Here is a 24534-nt window from a genome sequence, read left to right as displayed (position 1 = left end):
TAGTGCTCCAGACATGTGCACACTACCTATCTAGTTATCTCTTCAACAATATGTCTGAATTCTGAAAGAAAAATGTAGGGATTCATGTCCCTTTAAGAAACTTAGCAATGTACACCAAGAAAAAGATAAAGAGATTTTTAAGAAAAAAAAACCCTGCGCAAGATGCCAATCTTAGAACATATAAGGCCTCAGATTGTAATAAAAGCACTATTGTTTGATTTAAAGGGACAGTCAACCTAGAAAATCTTCCAACTTATTTAGATAATGTTTGCAATGATTAGTACTGCAAACATTATCCCAATGTGGATAGATATGTAGTGTGAAAGTAAAAATAGTTACTAGTTCATCTTCGGCCGTTTCGAGATGGCCGCCTGAGCCCTCCTACCCCCAAGCGTCATCCTGATTATGTACTCACCTCCACCATGAAACTACTCGATTCTGCATGGTCCCGTGATTTGCGCATGTAAAGCATTATGTAACTATAAAACATAATTTATGTAAGAACTTACCTGATAAATTCATTTCTTTCATATTAGCAAGAGTCCATGAGCTAGTGACGTATGGGATATACATTCCTACCAGGAGGGGCAAAGTTTCCCAAACCTCAAAATGCCTATAAATACACCCCTCACCACACCCACAATTCAGTTTAACGAATAGCCAAGAAGTGGGGTGATAAAAAAGTGCGAAAGCATATAAAATAAGGAATTGGAATAATTGTGCTTTATACAAAAATCATAACCACCACAAAAAAAGGGTGGGCCTCATGGACTCTTGCTAATATGAAAGAAATGAATTTATCAGGTAAGTTCTTACATAAATTATGTTTTCTTTCATGTAATTAGCAAGAGTCCATGAGCTAGTGACGTATGGGATAATGATTACCCAAGATGTGGATCTTTCCACGCAAGAGTCACTAGAGAGGGAGGGATAAAATAAAGACAGCCAATTCCTGCTGAAAATAATCCACACCCAAAATAAAGTTTAATGAAAAACATAAGCAGAAGATTCAAACTGAAACCGCTGCCTGAAGTACTTTTCTACCAAAAACTGCTTCAGAAGAAGAAAATACATCAAAATGGTAGAATTTAGTAAAAGTATGCAAAGAGGACCAAGTTGCTGCTTTGCAAATCTGATCAATCGAAGCTTCATTCCTAAACGCCCAGGAAGTAGAAACTGACCTAGTAGAATGAGCTGAAATCCTTTGAGGCGGAGTTTTACACGACTCAACATAGGCAAGATGAATTAAAGATTTCAACCAAGATGCCAAAGAAATGGCAGAAGCTTTCTGGCCTTTTCTAGAACCGGAAAAGATAACAAATAAACTAGAAGTCTTTCGGAAAGACTTAGTAGCTTCAACATAATATTTCAAAGCTCTAGCAACATCCAAAGAATGTAACGATTTCTCCTTAGAATTCTTAGGATTAGGACATAATGAAGGAACCACAATTTCTCTACTAATGTTGTTGGAATTCACAACTTTAGGTAAAAATTCAAAAGAAGTTCGCAACACTGCCTTATCCTGATGAAAAATCAGAAAAGGAGACTCACAAGAAAGAGCAGATAATTCAGAAACTCTTCTGGCAGAAGAGATTGCCAAAAGGAACAAAACTTTCCAAGAAAGTAATTTAATGTCCAATGAATGCATAGGTTCAAACGGAGGAGCTTGAAGAGCCCCTAGAACCAAATTCAAACTCCAAAGAGGAGAAATTGACTTAATGACAGGTTTTATACGAACCAAAGCTTGTACAAAACAATGAATATCAGGAAGATTAGCAATCTTTCTGTGAAAAAGAACAGAAAGAGCAGAGATTAGTCCTTTCAAGGAACTTGCGGACAAACCTTTATCTAAACCATCCTGAAGAAACTGTAAAATTCTTGGAATTCTAAAAGAATGCCAAGAAAAATGATGAGAAAGACACCAAGAAATATAAGTCTTCCAGACTCTATAATATATCTCTCTGGATACAGATTTACGAGCCTGTAACATAGTATTAATCACAGAGTCAGAGAAACCTCTTTGACTAAGAATCAAGCGTTCAATCTCCATACCTTTAAATTTAAGGATTTGAGATCCTGATGGAAAAAAGGACCTTGCGACAGAAGGTCTGGTCGTAGCGGAAGAGTCCACGGATGGCAAGAGGCCATCCGGACAAGATCCGCATACCAAAACCTGTGAGGCCATGCCGGAGCTACCAGCAGAACAAACGAGCATTCCTTCAGAATCTTGGAGATTACTCTTGGAAGAAGAACTAGAGGCGGAAAGATATAAGCAGGATGATACTTCCAAGGAAGTGATAATGCATCCACTGCTTCCGCCTGAGGATCCCGGGATCTGGACAGATACCTGGGAAGTTTCTTGTTTAGATGAGACGCCATCAGATCTATTTCTGGAAGCTCCCATATTTGAACAATCTGAAGAAATACCTCTGGGTGAAGAGACCATTCGCCCGGATGCAACGTTTGGCGACTGAGATAATCCGCTTCCCAATTGTCTATACCTGGGATATGAACCGCAGAGATTAGACAGGAGCTGGATTCCGCCCAAACCAGAATTCAAGATACTTCTTTCATAGCCAGAGGACTGTGAGTCCCTCCTTGATGATTGATGTATGCCACAGTTGTGACATTGTCTGTCTGAAAACAAATGAACGATTCTCTCTTCAGAAGAGGCCAAGACTGAAGAGCTCTGAAAATTGCACGGAGTTCCAAAATATTGATCGGTAATCTCACCTCCTGAGATTCCCAAACTCCTTGTGCCGTCAGAGATCCCCACACAGCTCCCCAACCTGTGAGACTTGCATCTGTTGAAATTACAGTCCAGGTCGGAAGCACAAAAGAAGCCCCCTGAATTAAACGATGGTGATCTGTCCACCACGTTAGAGAGTGTCGTACAATCGGTTTTAAAGATATTAATTGAGATATCTTTGTGTAATCCCTGCACCATTGATTCAGCATACAGAGCTGAAGAGGTCGCATGTAAAAACGAGCAAAGGGGATCGCGTCCGATGCAGCAGTCATAAGACCTAGAATTTCCATGCATAAGGCTACCGAAGGGAATGATTGTGACTGAAGGTTTCGACAAGCTGAAATCAATTTTAGACGTCTCTTGTCTGTTAAAGACAGAGTCATGGACACTGAATCTATCTGGAAACCCAGAAAAGTTACCCTTGTCTGAGGAATCAATGAACTTTTTGGTAAATTGATCCTCCAACCATGATCTTGAAGAAACAACACAAGTCGATTCGTATGAGATTCTGCTAAATGTAAAGACTGAGCAAGTACCAAGATATCGTCCAAATAAGGAAATACCACAATACGCTGTTCTCTGATTACAGACAGAAGGGCACTGAGAACCTTTGTAAAAATTCTTGGAGCTGTAGCTAGGCCAAACGGCAGAGCCACAAACTGGTAATGCTTGTCCAGAAAAGAGAATCTCAGGAACTGATAATGATCTGGATGAATCGGAATATGCAGATAAGCATCCTGTAAATCTATTGTGGACATATAATGCCCTTGCTGAACAAAAGGCAAGATAGACCTTACAGTTACCATTTTGAACGTTGGTATCCTTACATAACGATTCAATATTTTTAGATCCAGAACTGGTCTGAAGGAATTCTCCTTCTTTGGTACAATGAAGATATTTGAATAAAACCCCATCCCCTGTTCCAGAACTGGAACTGGCATAATTACTCCAGCCAACTCTAGATCTGAAACACAATTCAGAAATGCTTGAGCTTTCACTGGATTTACTGGGACACGGGAAAGAAAAAATCTCTTTGCAGGAGGTCTCATCTTGAAACCAATTCTGTACCCTTCTGAAACAATGTTCTGAATCCAAAGATTGTGAACAGAATTGATCCAAATTTCTTTGAAAAAACGTAACCTGCCCCCTACCAGCTGAGCTGGAATGAGGGCCTCACCTTCATGTGGACTTAGAAGCAGGCTTTGCCTTTCTAGAAGGCTTGGATTTATTCCAGACTGGAGATGGTTTCCAAACTGAAACTGCTCCTGAGGATGAAGGATCAGGCTTTTGTTCTTTGTTGAAACGAAAGGAACGAAAAACAGAATTTATGTTTACCTGATAAATTACTTTCTCCAACGGTGTGTCCGGTCCACGGCGTCATCCTTACTTGTGGGATATTCTCTTCCCCAACAGGAAATGGCAAAGAGCCCAGCAAAGCTGGTCACATGATCCCTCCTAGGCTCCGCCTACCCCAGTCATTCGACCGACGTTAAGGAGGAATATTTGCATAGGAGAAACCATATGGTACCGTGGTGACTGTAGTTAAAGAAAATAAATTATCAGACCTGATTAAAAAAACCAGGGCGGGCCGTGGACCGGACACACCGTTGGAGAAAGTAATTTATCAGGTAAACATAAATTCTGTTTTCTCCAACATAGGTGTGTCCGGTCCACGGCGTCATCCTTACTTGTGGGAACCAATACCAAAGCTTTAGGACACGGATGAAGGGAGGGAGCAAATCAGGTCACCTAAATGGAAGGCACCACGGCTTGCAAAACCTTTCTCCCAAAAATAGCCTCAGAAGAAGCAAAAGTATCAAACTTGTAAAATTTGGTAAAAGTGTGCAGTGAAGACCAAGTCGCTGCCCTACATATCTGATCAACAGAAGCCTCGTTCTTGAAGGCCCATGTGGAAGCCACAGCCCTAGTGGAATGAGCTGTGATTCTTTCGGGAGGCTGCCGTCCGGCAGTCTCGTAAGCCAATCTGATGATGCTTTTAATCCAAAAAGAGAGAGAGGTAGAAGTTGCTTTTTGACCTCTCCTTTTACCAGAATAAACAACAAACAAGGAAGATGTTTGTCTAAAATCCTTTGTAGCATCTAAATAGAATTTTAGAGCGCGAACAACATCCAAATTGTGCAACAAACGTTCCTTCTTTGAAACTGGTTTCGGACACAGAGAAGGTACGATAATCTCCTGGTTAATGTTTTTGTTAGAAACAACTTTTGGAAGAAAACCAGGTTTAGTACGTAAAACCACCTTATCTGCATGGAACACCAGATAAGGAGGAGAACACTGCAGAGCAGATAATTCTGAAACTCTTCTAGCAGAAGAGATTGCAACTAAAAACAAAACTTTCCAAGATAATAACTTAATATCAACGGAATGTAAGGGTTCAAACGGAACCCCCTGAAGAACTGAAAGAACTAAATTGAGACTCCAAGGAGGAGTCAAAGGTTTGTAAACAGGCTTAATTCTAACCAGAGCCTGAACAAAGGCTTGAACATCTGGCACAGCTGCCAGCTTTTTGTGAAGTAACACAGACAAGGCAGAAATCTGTCCCTTCAGGGAACTTGCAGATAATCCTTTTTCCAATCCTTCTTGAAGGAAGGATAGAATCTTAGGAATCTTAACCTTGTCCCAAGGGAATCCTTTAGATTCACACCAACAGATATATTTTTTCCAAATTTTGTGGTAAATCTTTCTAGTTACAGGCTTTCTGGCCTGAACAAGAGTATCGATAACAGAATCTGAGAACCCTCGCTTCGATAAGATCAAGCGTTCAATCTCCAAGCAGTCAGCTGGAGTGAAACCAGGTTCGGATGTTCGAACGGACCCTGAACAAGAAGGTCTCGTCTCAAAGGTAGCTTCCAAGGAGGAGCCGATGACATATTCACCAGATCTGCATACCAAGTCCTGCGTGGCCACGCAGGAGCTATCAAGATCACCGACGCCCTCTCCTGATTGATCCTGGCTACCAGCCTGGGGATGAGAGGGAACGGCGGGAACACATAAGCTAGTTTGAAGGTCCAAGGTGCTACTAGTGCATCCACTAGAGCCGCCTTGGGATCCCTGGATCTGGACCCGTAGCAAGGAACTTTGAAGTTCTGACGAGAGGCCATCAGATCCATGTCTGGAATGCCCCACAGCTGAGTGACTTGGGCAAAGATTTCCGGATGGAGTTCCCACTCGCCCGGATGCAATGTCTGACGACTCAGAAAATCCGCTTCCCAATTTTCCACTCCTGGGATGTGGATAGCGGACAGGTGGCAGGAGTGAGACTCCGCCCATAGAATGATTTTGGTCACTTCTTCCATCGCTAGGGAACTCCTTGTTCCCCCCTGATGGTTGATGTACGCAACAGTTGTCATGTTGTCTGATTGAAACCGTATGAACTTGGCCCTCGCTAGCTGAGGCCAAGCCTTGAGAGCATTGAATATCGCTCTCAGTTCCAGAATATTTATCGGTAGAAGAGATTCTTCCCGAGACCAAAGACCCTGAGCTTTCAGGGATCCCCAGACCGCGCCCCAGCCCATCAGACTGGCGTCGGTCGTGACAATGACCCACTCTGGTCTGCGGAATGTCATCCCTCGTGACAGGTTGTCCAGGGACAGCCACCAACGGAGTGAGTCTCTGGTCCTCTGATTTACTTGTATCTTCGGAGACAAGTCTGTATAATCCCCATTCCCCTGACTGAGCATGCACAGTTGTAATGGTCTTAGATGAATGCGCGCAAAAGGAACTATGTCCATAGCCGCTACCATCAACCCGATCACTTCCATGCACTGAGCTATGGAAGGAAGAGGAACGGAATGAAGTATCCGACAAGAGTCTAGAAGCTTTGTTTTTCTGGCCTCTGTCAGAAATATCCTCATTTCTAAGGAGTCTATTATTGTTCCCAAGAAGGGAACCCTTGTTGACGGAGATAGAGAACTCTTTTCCACGTTCACTTTCCATCCGTGAGATCTGAGAAAGGGCAGGACGATGTCCGTGTGAGCCTTTGCTTGAGGAAGGGACGACGCTTGAATCAGAATGTCGTCCAAGTAAGGTACTACAGCAATGCCCCTTGGTCTTAGCACAGCTAGAAGGGACCCTAGTACCTTTGTGAAGATCCTTGGAGCAGTGGCTAATCCGAAAGGAAGCGCCACGAACTGGTAATGCTTGTCCAGGAATGCGAACCTTAGGAACCGATGATGTTCCTTGTGGATAGGAATATGTAGATACGCATCCTTTAAATCCACCGTGGTCATGAATTGACCTTTCTGGATGGAAGGAAGAATAGTTCGAATGGTTTCCATCTTGAACGATGGAACCTTGAGAAACTTGTTTAAGATCTTGAGATCTAAGATTGGTCTGAACGTTCCCTCTTTTTTGGGAACTATGAACAGATTGGAGTAGAACCCCATCCCTTGTTCTCTTAATGGAACAGGATGAATCACTCCCATTTTTAACAGGTCTTCTACACAATGTAAGAATGCCTGTCTTTTTATGTGGTCTGAAGACAACTGAGACCTGTGGAACCTCCCCCTTGGGGGAAGTCCCTTGAATTCCAGAAGATAACCTTGGGAGACTATTTCTAGCGCCCAAGGATCCAGAACATCTCTTGCCCAAGCCTGAGCGAAGAGAGAGAGTCTGCCCCCCACCAGATCCGGTCCCGGATCGGGGGCCAACATTTCATGCAGTCTTGGTAGCAGTGGCAGGTTTCTTGGCCTGCTTTCCCTTGTTCCAGCCTTGCATTGGTCTCCAAGCTGGCTTGGCTTGAGAAGTATTACCCTCTTGCTTAGAGGACGTAGCACCTCGGGCTGGTCCGTTTCTACGAAAGGGACGAAAATTAGGTTTATTTTTTGCCTTGAAAGGCCGATCCTGAGGAAGGGCGTGGCCCTTACCCCCAGTGATATCAGAGATAATCTCTTTCAAGTCAGGGCCAAACAGCGTTTTCCCCTTGAAAGGAATGTTAAGTAGCTTGTTCTTGGAAGACGCATCAGCCGACCAAGATTTCAACCAAAGCGCTCTGCGCGCCACAATAGCAAACCCAGAATTCTTAGCCGCTAACCTAGCCAATTGCAAAGTGGCGTCTAGGGTGAAAGAATTAGCCAATTTGAGAGCATTGATTCTGTCCATAATCTCCTCATAAGGAGGAGAATCACTATCGACCGCCTTTATCAGCTCATCGAACCAGAAACATGCGGCTGTAGCGACAGGGACAATGCATGCAATTGGTTGTAGAAGGTAACCCTGCTGAACAAACATCTTTTTAAGCAAACCTTCTAATTTTTTATCCATAGGATCTTTGAAAGCACAACTATCCTCTATGGGTATAGTGGTGCGTTTGTTTAAAGTGGAAACCGCTCCCTCGACCTTGGGGACTGTCTGCCATAAGTCCTTTCTGGGGTCGACCATAGGAAACAATTTTTTAAATATGGTGGGAGGGACGAAAGGAATACCAGGCCTTTCCCATTCTTTATTAACAATGTCCGCCACCCGCTTGGGTATAGGAAAAGCTTCTGGGAGCCCCGGCACCTCTAGGAACTTGTCCATTTTACATAGCTTCTCTGGGATGACCAACTTGTCACAATCATCCAGAGTGGATAATACCTCCTTAAGCAGAATGCGGAGATGTTCCAACTTAAATTTAAATGCAATCACATCAAGTTCAGCCTGTTGAGAAATGTTCCCTGAATCAGTAATTTCTCCCTCAGACAAAACCTCCCTGGCCCCATCAGACTGGGTTAGGGGCCCTTCAGAGATATTAGTATCAGCGTTGCCATGCTCTTCAGTATCTAAAACAGAGCAGCCGCGCTTACGCTGACAAGTGTTCATTCTGGCTAAAATGTTTTTGACAGAATTATCCATTACAGCCGTTAATTGTTGCATAGTAAGGAGTATTGGCGCGCTAGATGTACTAGGGGCCTCCTGAGTGGGCAAGACTCGTGTAGACGAAGGAGGGAATGATGCAGTACCATGCTTACTCCCCTCACTTGAGGAATCATCTTGGGCATCATTGTCATTATCACATAAATCACATTTATTTAAATGAATAGGAATTCTGGCTTCCCCACATTCAGAACACAGTCTATCTGGTAGTTCAGACATGTTAAACAGGCATAAACTTGATAACAAAGTACAAAAACGTTTTAAAATAAAACCGTTACTGTCACTTTAAATTTTAAACTGAACACACTTTATTACTGCAATTGCGAAAAAACATGAAGGAATTGTACAAAATTCACCAAATTTTCACCACAGTGTCTTAAAGCCTTAAAAGTATTGCACACCAAATTTGGAAGCTTTAACCCTTAAAATAACGGAACCGGAGCCGTTTTAAACTTTAACCCCTTTACAGTCCCTGGTATCTGCTTTGCTGAGACCCAACCAAGCCCAAAGGGGAATACGATACCAAATGATGCCTTCAGAAAGTCTTTTCTAAGTATCAGAGCTCCTCACACATGCGACTGCATGCCATGCCTCTCAAAAACAAGTGCGCCACACCGGCGCGAAAATGAGGCTCTGCTTATGCTTTGGGAAAATCCCTAAGTAATAAGGTGTCTAATACAGTGCCTGCCGATATTCTTATATCAAAATACCCAGATAAAATGATTCCTCAAGGCTAAATATGTGTTAATAATGAATCGATTTAGCCCAGAAAAGTCTACAGTCTTAATAAGCCCTTGTGAAGCCCTTATTTATGATCGTAATAAACATGGCTTACCGGATCCCATAGGGAAAATGACAGCTTCCAGCATTACATCGTCTTGTTAGAATTTGTCATACCTCAAGCAGCAAGAGACTGCATACTGTTCCCCCAACTGAAGTTAGTAGCTCTCAACAGTCCTGTGTGGAACAGCCATGGATTTTAGTTACGGTTGCTAAAATCATTTTCCTCATACAAACAGAAATCTTCATCTCTTTTCTGTTTCTGAGTAAATAGTACATACCAGCACTATTTCAAAATAACAAACTCTTGATTGAATAATAAAAACTACAGTTAAACACTAAAAAACTCTAAGCCATCTCCGTGGAGATGTTGCCTGTACAACGGCAAAGAGAATGACTGGGGTAGGCGGAGCCTAGGAGGGATCATGTGACCAGCTTTGCTGGGCTCTTTGCCATTTCCTGTTGGGGAAGAGAATATCCCACAAGTAAGGATGACGCCGTGGACCGGACACACCTATGTTGGAGAAACGATTATTAGCCCTGTTTTTACCCTTAGATTTTTTATCCTGTGGTAAAAAAGTTCCTTTCCCACCAGTAACAGTTGAGATAATGGAATCCAACTGAGAACCAAATAATTTGTTACCCTGGAAAGAAATGGAAAGTAGAGTTGATTTAGAAGCCATATCAGCATTCCAAGTTTTAAGCCATAAAGCTCTTCTAGCTAAAATAGCTAGAGACATAAACCTGACATCAACTCTGATAATATCAAAAATGGCATCACAGATAAAATTATTAGCATGCTGAAGAAGAATAATAATATTATGAGAATCATGATCTGTTACTTGTTGTGCTAAAGTCTCCAACCAAAAAGTTGAAGCTGCAGCAACATCAGCCAAAGATATAGCAGGTCTAAGAAGATTACCTGAACACAGATAAGCTTTTCTTAGAAAGGATTCAATTTTCCTATCTAAAGGATCTTTAAACGAAGTACCATCTGACGTAGGAATAGTAGTACGTTTAGCAAGGGTAGAAATAGCCCCATCAACTTTAGGGATTTTGTCCCAAAATTCTAATCTGTCAGACGGCACAGGATATAATTGCTTAAAACGTTTAGAAGGAGTAAATGAATTACCCAATTTATCCCATTCTCTGGAAATTACTTCAGAAATAGCATTAGGAACAGGAAAAACTTCTGGAATAACCACAGGAGATTTAAACACCTTATCTAAACGTCTAGAATTAGTATCAAGAGGACCAGAATCCTCTATTTCTAAAGCAATTAGTACTTCTTTAAGTAAAGAACGAATAAATTCCATTTTAAATAAATATGAAGATTTATCAGCATCAATCTCTGAGACAGAATCCTCTGAACCAGAAGAGTCATCAGAATCAGAATGATGATGTTCATTTAAAAATTCATCTGTAGAGAGAGAAGTTTTAAAAGATTTTTTATGTTTACTAGAAGGAGAAATAACAGACATAGCCTTCTTGATGGATTCAGAAACAAAATCTCTTATGTTATCAGGAACATTCTGCACCTTAGATGTTGAGGGAACTGCAACAGGCAATGGTACATTACTAAAGGAAATATTATCTGCTTTAACAAGTTTGTCATGACAATTAATACAAACAACAGCCGGAGGAATAGCTACCAAAAGTTTACAGCAGATACACTTAGCTTTGGTAGTTCCAGCACTAGACAGCGATTTTCCTGAAGTATCTTCTGACTCAGATGCAACGTGAGACATCTTGCAATATGTAAGAGAAAAAACAACATATAAAGCAAAATTGATCAAATTCCTTAAATGACAGTTTCAGGAATGGAAAAAAATGCCGATAAACAAGCTTCTAGAAACCAGAAGCAAAGAAAAAATCAGACTGAAATAATGTGGAGACAAAAGCGACGCCCATATTTTTTGGCGCCAAATAATACGCCAAAAATGACGCCACATCCGGAACGCCGACATTTTTGGCGCAAAAGGACGTCAAAAAATGACGCAACTTCCGGCGACACGTATGACGCCGGAAACAGAAAAGATTTTTTGCGCCAAAAAAATCCGCGCCAAGAATGACGCAATAAAATGAAGCATTTTCAGCCCCCGCGAGCCTAACAGCCCACAGGGAAAAAAAGTCAAATTTTTAAGGTAAGAAAAAATGATTGATTCAAACGCATTATCCCAAATATGAAACTGACTGTCTGAAAATAAGGAATGTTGAACATTCTGAGTCAAGGCAAATAAATGTTTGAATACATATATTTAGAACTTTATAAATAAAGTGCCCAACCATAGCTTAGAGTGTCACAAAAAATAAGATTTACTTACCCCAGGACACTCATCTACATGTTTGTAGAAAGCCAAACCAGTACTGAAACGAAAATCAGCAGAGGTAATGGTATATAAATAAGAGTAAATCGTCGATCTGAAAAGGGAGGTAAGAGATGAATCTCTACGACCGATAACAGAGAACCTATGAAATAGACCCCGTAGAAGGAGATCACTGCATTCAAATAGGCAATACTCTCCTCACATCCCTCTGACATTCACTGCACGCTGAGAGGAAAACCGGGCTCCAACTTGCTGCGGAGCGCATATCAACGTAGAATCTAGCACAAACTTACTTCACCACCTCCATAGGAGGCAAAGTTTGTAAAACTGAATTGTGGGTGTGGTGAGGGGTGTATTTATAGGCATTTTGAGGTTTGGGAAACTTTGCCCCTCCTGGTAGGAATGTATATCCCATACGTCACTAGCTCATGGACTCTTGCTAATTACATGAAAGAAATGACCGCTCAGAACCATAGCGGTTCTTGTATGCAGACATGGTTAATAAAGCAATGGTTTTGTAAAGCAGTTAAATAAACAAGCTATGATTCTGAGCGGTCATTTTTAGTTACTTACAGAATTATCCCCCCTCAGCATAAACGGCGCATTGCGCATGCGCAAATCGTGGGACCATGCAGGATCGATTAGTTTCATGGTGGAGGTGAGTACATAATCAGGATGACGCTTGGGGGTAGGAGGGCTCAGACGGCCATCTCAAAACGGCAGAAGATGAACTAGTAACTATTTTTACTTTCACACTACATATCTATCCATATTGGGATAATGTTTGCAGTACTAATCATTGCTAAATAAGTTGGAAGATTTTCTAGGTTGACTGTCCCTTTAAATCAAACAATAGTGCTTTTATTACATTCTGAGGCCTTATATGTTCTAAGATTGGCATCTTGCGCAGGGTTTTTTTTTCTTAAAAATCTCTTTATCTTTTTCTTGGTGTACATTGCTAAGTTTCTTAAAGGGACATGAATCCCTACATTTTTCTTTTAGAATTTAGACATATTGTTGAAGAGATAACTAGATACATATCTATCCAAATTGGGAAAATGTTTGCAGTACTAATCGTTGCAAACATTATCTAAATAAGTTGGAAGATTTTTTTAGGTTGACTGTCCCTTTAAGTGTGTGAAGGGTGCATACACCTCATTATGCTGAGAGACTGGCAACTTGTGCGTGCACCCAGCGCCAGTCTTGTAATATTTATGTAAACTGTAAAATATGCATTCAAAACAATGTACCTACATTCTCATCAGCTCAACAAATTAACTGATATTTCCTTATCATTGAAAAAATCCTTTAAAAGTCACAGTCTACTTTACAATTTAATGGGGCATTAAACACAATTTTTTTCTTTCATGATTCAGATAGAGCATACAATTTTAAACAATTATCAAGTGTACTTCTATTACATATTTTGCTTCCTTCAATTGGTATCCTTTGTTTAAAAGCATACCTAGGTAAGCTTGGGAGAAGCAATGCACTACTGGGAGCTAGCTGCCGATTGGTGGCTGCACATATTTGCCTCTTGCCATGTGTTCAGCTAGATCCCAGTAGTACATTGCTGCTCCTTGAACAAAGCATACTAAGAGAATGAAGCAAATTTGTGAATAGAAGTAATTTGGAAAAATGTTTAAAATTCTATCGAAATTATGAATGAAAATGTTGGGTTTCATGTCCCTTTAACAATGGCATTTTCAGCCCTATTTCCGGTATGAATAAGTGTCTTTCAGAAGATAACTCACGTACTGTAATCAATGTTGAAGTGAGCAAATCCTTTGCCAGGATAAAAAGAACCTCTTCCAGCAACTAAGAAACACTGCATTTTTTCAGTCATCCGCACGGCCTCTTGTATAGAAGTATCTTCACCATTTAACCAATTCCAACCTCGCATACAACCATCGAGACGCGGATTCATCTGAAATAACAAGCTGACTTAAAGGAACAGTCTACTTAAAAATTTTTTATTGTTTAAAAAGAAAAATAATCCCTTTATTACCCATTCCCCAGTTTTGCATAACCAACACTGTTATATTAATATACTTTTAACCTCTGTGATTATCTTGTATCTAAGCCTCTGTAGACTGCCCCCTAATCTCTGTTCTTTTGACAGACTTACATTTTAGCCAATCAAAGGTGACTCATAAATAACTCCATGGAAGTCAGCACAACGTTATATGACAAGCGATGTGTAGCTGTGAAAAACTGTAAAAATGCACTGAGATAAGAGGCAGCCTTCAAGGTATTAGAAATAAGCCTACCTAGGTTTTTCAACAAAGAATACAAAAAGAAAACAAAGCAAATCCAATGATAAAAGTAAATTGGGAAGTTGTTTAAAATTGCATGCCCTATCTGAATCATGAACATTTTATTTTGACTTTACTGTCCCTTTAAGACTCAAAATGAATCCTTATTTGTGAATTTAAATATTGCTAAGAAGCTCAATATGCTTGAATATGATTTGATTTAAATAGCTTTTAGTATTTACATAACTTTTTGGTTGCCAAGATTATGCAGTATGTTTTATTTAAAAACATTATAATAAATGTGGCTTTATAAAAGCATATCTTAAGGGTAATCAATTCATTTGTTAATACGTGTGCCCATATACTTATTTGTAGGCAATACTAAAGGGATAGAAAAGTGCAAAAAGAAAATGCTTTTACGAGTTATGGCAATTTATTTTTGTACTATTGCTTACACATAACTAACATATAACTCTGCAATGAGGTTACCTATATCAATAAAGTCAGCTACACGGCAGCAATGCACTACTAGGGACTTTCTGGTGAACGGTGCCTATGCACATATGCATGCTATCACCCCACCTAATGTGTTCAGCTAGATCCCAGTAGTACATTGCTTCTCTGGAGTCGACTTTAACAATGCCTCCCATGATCATTGTGGCAGGTTTTCCGGAAGGGGTGGAGCTTTGATACACCTGCTCCAGGTCGGCGTTCAGGTGAACGCAGGAGGGGAAAAACTACCCCTAAGCTCATAGCCACATAGCCCGCAGAAGTTTGCTGCTTTCTGGGGTTGTTAATTCAGTGGCGATACGGGGTGCTATTATTCGCACTTGAGCTGGAGAAACTTACACGGCCGTTTATGGCCTGCGGCTATACCGCATCGTACCTGTTGTCCTAGGTGTGGAAGAAAGATGGCTAGAGACAGGGGGCAATAATCGGAGAGAATGAACATTGCTTGTTAAACACCTCTGTTTGCAAGATCAGCCAGCAATAGTTGTTCCCCGGGTGGAAAACTTACTGCAAGTACTGCAGAGGACGTACTCACTGAGTACACATTCCCTAGGTGGGGCGAGTGGAGGACGGAGCTTCCGACGACTGGAGACAGTTGAAGTTCACGCCCCAGATCCATCACCTGGCTTAAGGTGCAAGGCGGGGCTCACTGATACCAGCGAGGCTGTTCCATTGAAGCAAAGCACTGTCGACGTTTAGAGGCAGCGAGCACATCACTACTGAGGCGTTTGTATGGAAGGAAGGAGCTGCTGACACCCGGAGGGATCCGAGCTTCACGATCTAACCTTACAGAGAACGCCCAGCTTCAGGAACAATAGCGCTATACCTGGGTGCGGGAGCATCCAGGCACAGGTGTTACTAGGGTCTTGTCTTGCCAAAACGAGTTTACAGTGCCATGCAGAATTACGTCTGGGCAAAAGGTAACCTGATGGAGAAATAATGGAAAACGACAGCCCGTTGGAAACAACTTACTGAGCCTTTTGGAGCGCAAGTATTGACATTGTATTCATTCTCTCCCTCTCTATAACGGGATATTTTATAGTTGCCTTTGATGAATGTCCTGGGACATAAATTCTAAAATGTGGTGCAGTGACATTGATACTGGTATTATGCATGTCTAAAGAGGAGGACTTAATGCCGCTAAACTAAGCAATACAAAGGCAAGGTGCCTGGCAGCATTGATGTTTATGTGTTGAACATTTAAAGTGGATTAATTTTTCCCAGTAGATATTCGAAAGCTGCTAGAAAATGTTTTTTGTTTTTTTTTGGTTGTTGTTTCTCTTTTTTCTTTTTTTTGTTGTTGTGTGGGTTGTTTTTTTATTGGTTGGGGAAAAAGCTTTAGCTTTTGCATAATAAGAGTTGAATCTGTGTTAACAAATTACACTAGCTTTTGTTTAATAAGAGTTGAATCAGTGTTAACAAATAACACTAGCCCTTGCATAATAAGAGTTGAATCTGTGTTAACAAATAACACTAGCTTTTGCATAATATTCCCTAAATATAGCTAGATGAAGAGAATTGAACCTGTATTAATAAATAACACTAGCGTTTGCATAATATTTTCTAAGATAGCTAGAGGAAGAAAGTTGAATCTGTGTTAACAAATAACACTAGCTTTTGCATAATATTGCTCTGTTTTGCTATTCATAAGTATCTAGGTGGCTGGTAAAAAGCTTAAGGTTTTTTTTGTTTTGTTTTGTTTGTTGTTGTTTTTTTTCTTTTCTCCTTATGTGCTTTTTTATTTTTTTGCCATAACTCTGAAACATAGGTAATACTGATACTCTGTTTCTGCATTGGTTTCAAATGTTGTTCTAAATAAGGAGGAATAGTAGCAATTTTGAATCTCAGGTCTAGTCTCTGACATTTAAAGGCAGTAAGCACAATTTTTTTTTTAAAAGCAATTAATCTTGTCTGCATATATTACACACACTAGCACTTCACGGAAGCACTATTTAATAAGTCGAATATAATTTTTTCCTTTTTTTTTTTTTAGCAACACTTTTCTCACTTTTTTTTTTTTTCTCTCTCACTTATTTAGTTATTTAGGAAGATCCACTCATTACACACTCAGTCACTTAATATTCAAGTTCACTTTCCACCTTCCAGTAAACTAACGATTACCTTACTATCACCCAATTATTTGTTATTATTAACTTTTTTCTTTACCTTTCAATGGAAAGGTTCATTGCACAAGGCAGACAAAGCTCACCAATAATGCCTACCAAATCAAGAGAAAAGAAAGGTAATAAAATGCCAGAGGTCAGCCTCGAGACTACTAATGAATCTTTAAATGACCCTCAAATATTGATAACCCAAATAAATTTGCTCTTTACACCTCAATTTGAGGCAATTAAAAAAGACCTCTCTAATATCTCTATAAATTTAGATATGCTTACTACTGAAGTAAAGCAATTCTCTGCAAGGCTAACAGAAGCGGAGAATAGAATTTCAGATGTGGAAGACTTGGTAAATAATCATGATAGTATATTAGCTAAACAAGATTCCAAGATCAAAAATGTACAATCTCGCCTGGAGGATATTGAGGATCGCTCCAGGCGGAATAATTTAAGGAGTAGTAGGTCTCCCAGAGACAGCAGAATTTGAAAATATGCTGAATTTCGCCTCTAATACCTTACCCCAGCTATTGGGATTTCCCCCCTCTAAATTACCTTTGCAGATAGAAAGAGCACACAGGGTAGGCCCAAGGAAATATAACGAAGATGGTTCTTTAAGAAATAGAGTTTGCATATTCAAGGTTTTGAGGTTTCAAGATAAAGTTGAGCTGCTTAAGCTATATAGGAAAACTGATACATTCACTATTGCTAATAAAAGTCTTTATATTCCAAGATTTCTCGAACGAGACTTCCTCAAAGAGGAGAAATATGGCCCCCTATTGTTCCCAATTGATAGACAGAGGTATAAAAGCACATATGGTTTATCCTGCTAGAATTATTATAGAAAAGGATGGTACAAAGAAAAACCTAAACACTATAATGGAAGCTAAAGAGTTTATAGCTAATCTTGATCCCCTACAGAATTAGAGAAAGATTTAAATCGCAAAAAAAATTAGGGTAAAATGATCTGTAAGATTATATGGATTTTATTTTATGTTCTTGCCTTTTTTTTTTCCCCCTCTCTTTCTTTCTCTCCCCCCCGCCCCCCTGTGTCGTGGAAGCTAGGATCCTAATACGGGGTTATGATAGAGTTTTGTAAATATTTTAAGATATTGTCCTGGAATGTGGGGGGTATTTCTTCCCCAGCTAAACGTAAATTGATTATAAAAACGTTAGGTAAATCGTCACCAAGTATTGCCTTCCTCCAAGAAACCCACTTAAAAGATAAGGAAATAGTTGAGTTGAAATCAAAATGGGTCGGAGAAGTTATAGGAGCTCCCTGTATAGGTAGAAAAAGTGGGGTGGCGATTCTATTTAATAAAGATTTGACGTACAGTGTCACATGCATTGAGATAGACGTAGAGGCTAGATATATTAATTGTACAAGTTCAAATAAATAATACAAAATTAATATTATGTAATATTTATGGCCCTAATGGATTTTCTCCCTCTTTCTGGGATAATATGAAAGTTAAATTATTTCCATATATTAAATATAACCTCATTGTAGCTGGAGATTTTAATATGTGTTTATATCCTGACCTAGAGAGATTGAACGTAGATCATTGTGCCCGATATAATAAACAGGCTAAATATTTTAAAAAAAATTGTACCCATCTAAAATTAATGGATATTTGGAGGGCTAAGAATCCAGATAAAATTAAATTCACTTGCGAATCTAAATACTTTAAAACATGTTCACGAATAGATTATATATTTATTTCGGAATCCCTTTCTATTGTTAAATCTCAGACGTCTATAAATGATATAATGATCTCCGACCATGCTATTATATCGCTTCATCTTGATACATTGGTGAAAGTTAAAGACAAAGTAAATACCTTCTACTTCCCTAGATATCTTTATAACAATCTTAGGTTTAATAACGGGTTAAGACAGAAGTGTAAAGATTATTGTACATTGAATATAGCGCAATATAATTTGATTGAACATTTTTGGGAAGCCTCTAAGGCTGTCTTGAGAGGAGAGATTGGTGCTTATGTTTATGCTAGAAAGAAAAAAGCAAACCTGATTGAAAAGCAAATGATGAATGGTGTTAGGAATGCATACAGGAGATTTTTTAATAATCATAGTGATGAAAATTGGGGAAAATATATTAAGGCTAGGCAGGAAAGGGATATACTACTAAAACAAAAAGCACAAGAGGAAGATACTCAACTTAATATGCATTTCAGGGCTTTTCATGGATGTTCAGCTAAATATTTATCAATGGTAGTTAGAAATAGGAAAAAAAATAAATTATATACAAGGAGAGAGAGATAAGATTTACGGATAACACAGATATTATGAGAGTTTTTTATGACTATTATCAGAATTTATATTCTGAGAAAAAAAGTGATTCAGTAAACCAGGAAGAATTTTTGGATAAAATTCAAATTCCGAAAATAACTCAGAAAAATTTAAATCTACTAAATGCTCCTATATCATTGGAAGAAGTGACTGAGGCAATAAAAAAAGCTAAACTGAACAAAGCCGCAGGGCCAGATGGCTTCCCAGCAGAATATTTGAAAATTTTAATGGAGGATATATCACCTAGTTTACAAAAACTTTATAATAATTATTTCATTTCAAATAAGCCCATCTCAAATTATTTTTCCACCGCGAATATATCTTTAATATTTAAAAAAGGGAAAGACCCGGAAGACCCCGCCTCATTTAGGCCCATATCAGTGTTAAATGCTGATTATAAAATATTAACTTCTATTATAGCCGGTAGGCTTGCTCATTGTCTCACTGATATCATTGATCCAGATCAAACTGGTTTTATGATAAATAGGAACTCTTTGAAAAATATTCGAAAACTTGTTACATATGTGGATTACATATGGTCTATAAATGGAACAAGGAATTCCCAATTGATGCAGGATCTAGCAATCCTTACACTCGATGCCGAAAAGGCGTTTGATTAGATTAATTGGGAATATTTATTTAGTTCAGTATCAAAATTTGGACTTCAAAACCAATTTCTGGGTTTTATACGTAATCTGTATAAGAACCCTATTTCTTATCTGTTGGTGAATGGGTCTCTTTCATCAAAAATTATAATGGGCAGAGGCACGAGAGAGGGTTGCCCGCTATCGCCACTATTGTTTAATTTAGCTGTAGAGCCTCTTGCAATATGTCTTAGGGATATAATATCAGGAATAAAGCTAGGTGCGAGTAGGCTAAAAATATTACTGTATGCTGATGACTTATTGATTTTTCTACAGAACACTACCCAGTCAATTCCATTAATAGTAGACACCTTACAGTTTTTTGCATCATTTTCTGGGTATAATATAAATTGTAATAAGAGTGAAATTATGTGGTTAAATAAAACTAATACTAGTCTGCAACAGATCCCGTTTAAAACCACAGAAACCCTTAATTACTTAGGCATTAAGCTCAGCTCCAATCCTAATAAGTGGTATGCAGAAAATTTTTGTCCCTTGATTCAAAAAATTACTGCGGATTTAAAGTTATGGGTATCTCTGCCCCTTTCAATATCAGCCAGAGTAAATCTAATTAAAACTATTGTCTTCCCTAGACTATTATATCTACTGCAAAATCTTCCTCTTTTTATTAATACTTATGACCGACGCAGAATTAACTCTGCCTTTTCTAATTTTATATGGAAAGACAAGAAACCAAGAATAGCGTTAAAAAAGATGACTCAACCCTATAGAATGGCAGGTCTCACCTTACCAGATATTCATCTCTATAATATTGCCTTCTTAGCTAAAATAGCTATTGAGTGGATGATAGATATAAATATGGTCTCATCAAATGATATCAAGAGTTTTTTTGTATATCCTTTTTCTTTGAAAGCGATTCTAAATTGCCCTTTGAAAGTACTTCCAAGGAATGTAGACTGCTTAATATCTTTTAAGAATATCATCTTAGCTTGGTATAAATTGTGTAGCATACTAGATATGGATCCATATTATTCAGATTTCCTTCCTATTAGGGGTAATCCTAGTTTTACACCAGGAATTAATCAAGATATCTTTAGAAAATGGATTGAAGTAGATTGGTCAGATACTAACGAATGATTGGTGTGTTGTCTCTTTCGAAACCCTAGTATCACAATTTGAATTACCCAGATCTAGTTTTTTTTGGTTATTTGCAAGTAAGACATTTTATAGAAGATATGAGAAGGGATAGGAATCGATTTAAGGAATGGACAGAAATTAAAGTATACCTACATCAATATATAGCAGGCTCTACGTCTATCTCTTTGTTATATGATATTCTACTCGCTAAGCAAAGTCTTATTTCCTTGAATAAAATCTATGATAACTGGAAATGTAATTTTCCTATTTTAGATTTATCAAGAATGAATGCAAGCTTTTTGACTACAAGGAAATCAGCTATACCTATGAGCTGGAAAGAATCTCATTACAAACTTATTAATAATTTTTATCTAACCCCTGCTCGATTGGCGAAAATGTATCCAGCACAAATTGCTAGTTGTCCTCGATGTAATTTTTCGAAGGCAGATATATGTCATATGTTTTACCTTTGTCCTAAAATGAAGCAGGTGTGGGAGAAGTTAGTTTTTTGGATAAATAAACTTTACAACTCAAATATTTATATAGATATGGAAACAGTTATTTTTTTAAAAAGATATACAAATGATCTAGGATTACAAGTTAAAATCTTAAATACGCTTATACTACTGGTAAGACAATTGGTCGTAAAAAACTGGAAATCTACAGCTGCACCCTCATTGGCCAGAATAATTAAGGAAATTCAAAATCATATTGTATTTTAATCATTTCATTTGAAGAATGTTAAGGAACATAAAATAAAAAGATTTATATTAGAGTGGTTACCTATAATTAAAACATATACATTACAGATTCAGAAACAAATTTTGTATCCTTTTTTAAGTTCTGAGACATTTGCAGAACTAGTTATATTAGACATGTTTCCAGTAAATTGGTACTCTTCGTGTAGAGAAGTTTAATACTCTATGGGATGAAGTACTAGCAAGAAAGGGATTTTGAAAAGTCAGGGATAGCAGTGTTCTTTTTTCTGGAGACTCTAGGCTAGATGAGTTATATTTTAGGTTAAGATCGGATAGATTTTGATGAGGGGGTGAAGGGGGGTTTCCTTTAATTTTCCTTTCTCCTCTCCTCTTCTTTCTTTGTAGATTTTGTTTTATATAAATGAAAATTTGAGTAGCACATTTGGGTTAACAGATAAAAAATAAAAAAAAAAATGAGACACAAATCTGAAAACAAAATGATGTTTAATTTTCTTTGTATGTTTATATATGTTGTGTCGTAAGTGGAAACAAAAGGCAATGTATGCCTTAAAATGATCAAGTCTCTGAACCATGATTGTATTAACATAAATGTGTCTCAACCAATAAAGAAATATAAAAAAAAAACAAAAAAACAACAATGCCTCCCTATTATTTAGGGTCAGTCCTGAATTTGGGCAGTGTGTCCCTATTTTTTTAAAGAGCTAAGCTAAGCTTTCCCATATTGTCCTGAATTTGCCTGAATGGCTTTCCTGTTCCTTGTCCCAGAGTGCAAAAGAGAACCAACTTTACTTTCCAAAGAATCTGTTGGTTACTTCTCCAATCCAGCAGGGGTCGCAGTTGTGTATCCCAGTTTCTATTCCCAGTGAGAGCTGGACAGAAAGTTGGATGAAGAGGAGGGAAAATGAGTATGGTCTTTTACTGCGAGTCCCCTGCGTGCTTTTACTGAACAGCAGGGTGACAGAGCTGGGGCAGTCCATAGTGGCTGCCAAGTAAAGCAGGATAGCTGTGGTGATCTTAATAGTGGTGATCAATGCCAGTCTACTGCTGCTGATGCTATGTAGGTACCATCTGTGCCAGGTACAGTGAGTGCTGAGCTGTGCTAGTTCTATACTATGTTATAGCAGGGTTATACAAATTGTATAGCAATAGTTAATACTATACTAAGGTTCCTGGCTGATAACTTTATAGTGTGTGTGTGTGTGTGTGTGTGTGTGTGTGTGTGTGTGTGTATATATATATATACACATATATATATATATATATACATACACACATATATATATATATACATACACACATATATATATATATACACACATATATATATACACACACATATATATATATACACATATATATATATACACATATATATATATACACATATATACATATACACATATATATATATATATATATACAATGGGTGAAGGAAAGTTAGTAAAGTGCACTATATTAGTAAGCTCCCGTTATGGGAATGATTCACAACTCTCACTTGCAAGATTGTAGTATATGCCCAAAGACAAGGGATAAAGCAATCCATTGAGAAGGTAAACTTAACACCAGTGACGTGCAGTGATAGGAGGCAGGGGAGGCAGTGCCTCCCCTGTCAAATCAGAGAAAAAAGTTTTTAAATGTGATTAATAATATATTTTTTTATATATATATTTTCACTTTTATTTTATGGGCCATGCCCCCCCCTAGGTACCCCCCCGCCCCCACCGAATGCAATTAACACACAGTAATGTATAAGTATTATAATACAAATTCTGCAAGCATCCATGTTGCGCAATAAGGAGGCAGTGAGCCATTCCGCTGCCCTCCATTGATTGCGCAACCTGGATGCTGAATATATTCTTAGCTCACTTATGAGCTAGCGCCACCCACTGGTGGCTCACCGGGCCCCATACACGCTCCTATAGAGGCGGTTCTCAAAACCGCCTCTATAATGGAGCTTAATTTTTCAGCCAATCAGCAGCTCTGCAGGGGAGGCGTGCCTGCTGGTCTTGGCTGAGTGATGTCATTTGGATCCTTGGCGGGAAGACAACAGCAAGATCAGTTAGGATGTTGCTGCTACGAGCGAGGAGCCACATGAGAGAACTCAGTCTGTCACACTGTCAGTGTCACAGCACTCAGAGCGAGTCACCCACGATGACAAGTGACCGGCAACTGAAATGTCTGTGTCTATCGTGAGACTGACTATCTACTCTTCTTTTACATCAATGAGTGAGTAGTTTTACTTATGGTTAGGGTACCGGGTAGAGTGAGGATGGCAGCCAGGAGTTAAACTATAAGCAGTTGATTGTAAGAAGCATGGCTCTTCCTTACAACTCATACACATGGCAGGAATATGTGACTCTAACTGATCCTCCTGTGCACAAGCACTGACATCAGATGATCTGTTCCTTGTTTATCTGTGAGTGTGATCCGATGTCCTAGTTCTAGCACAGGCAAATCAGTAACAGCACAAGCTGGGGATAAGGTGCTAAAGAATCAACAATAACGCAGGAAGGGCTCACTGGCACCAGCTGTCTTTTTGCAACATTTATCCTCTGTGTGTCTTACTGAGTCAAGGAAGCTGGTGTAGCTGTTTTTACTGCCTCTGATCGTCATTAGACTGAGAGTTACTGCTTTACAGGTCAGTTGTAGCTGTAGCTGCGTTATTAATCAGTGTCTGAAAATGCTTTGTCTCTTCTTATACAGTTCCTGGTCTGTTTTCCTAATCTTTAATCTCCCTTTTTTAACCCCTTTGTGTACAGCCCTTGGTTTCCTATGTTTTGTTTGTTCCCTTTATCTGCTGCTATCTGTAGGGAGTACAACATGCCGACTCCTCTCTGACACAGTTATCTGTAGCACGCAGTTAAAACCATGATTTATTGCCTGTTATCTGACAGCAGAGGGGGATGTGAGGTCTTGTTACTGTTTTTTTCTATGTGTATGGTCACTAAATGCTGCTGAGGGACTTTAGAAACTGGGGCTTTTCTTCTGACTTTAATTCAAACAGAACATGCCTCATATTAATGATTATGGTTTGTGTGAAACAGTCTGACACTGTATCATGGTCAAAGATAAATTTAGCATACTTGAAAAATATGCCATACCCTTTTCAGTCTGTATTTGCACAGAGGGTGAAATAATGGATGAGACACAAAAG

The 24534-nt window shown here is 38.9% G+C and overlaps 1 protein-coding gene across 3 annotated transcripts in view; it reads right to left on the bottom strand.

Annotated features, from left to right (window-relative positions):
* GAS6 (growth arrest specific 6) overlaps positions 1-24534 on the bottom strand; it is a 391979-nt gene that overhangs the window by 42195 nt on the left and 325250 nt on the right. For all 3 annotated transcript variants that reach the window (XM_053707678.1, XM_053707680.1, XM_053707679.1), the window contains exon 13: positions 13489-13657. In XM_053707678.1, coding sequence (XP_053563653.1) covers positions 13489-13657 — 169 coding nt within the window. The remainder of the gene's footprint in view (positions 1-13488; positions 13658-24534) is intronic.

Source organism: Bombina bombina, chromosome 3 (assembly GCF_027579735.1).
Source record: "Bombina bombina isolate aBomBom1 chromosome 3, aBomBom1.pri, whole genome shotgun sequence".
Lineage (NCBI taxonomy): Eukaryota > Metazoa > Chordata > Amphibia > Anura > Bombinatoridae > Bombina > Bombina bombina.
Note: the sequence above shows the minus strand (reverse complement) of the source record. Positions and strands in the feature narration are given on the sequence as shown.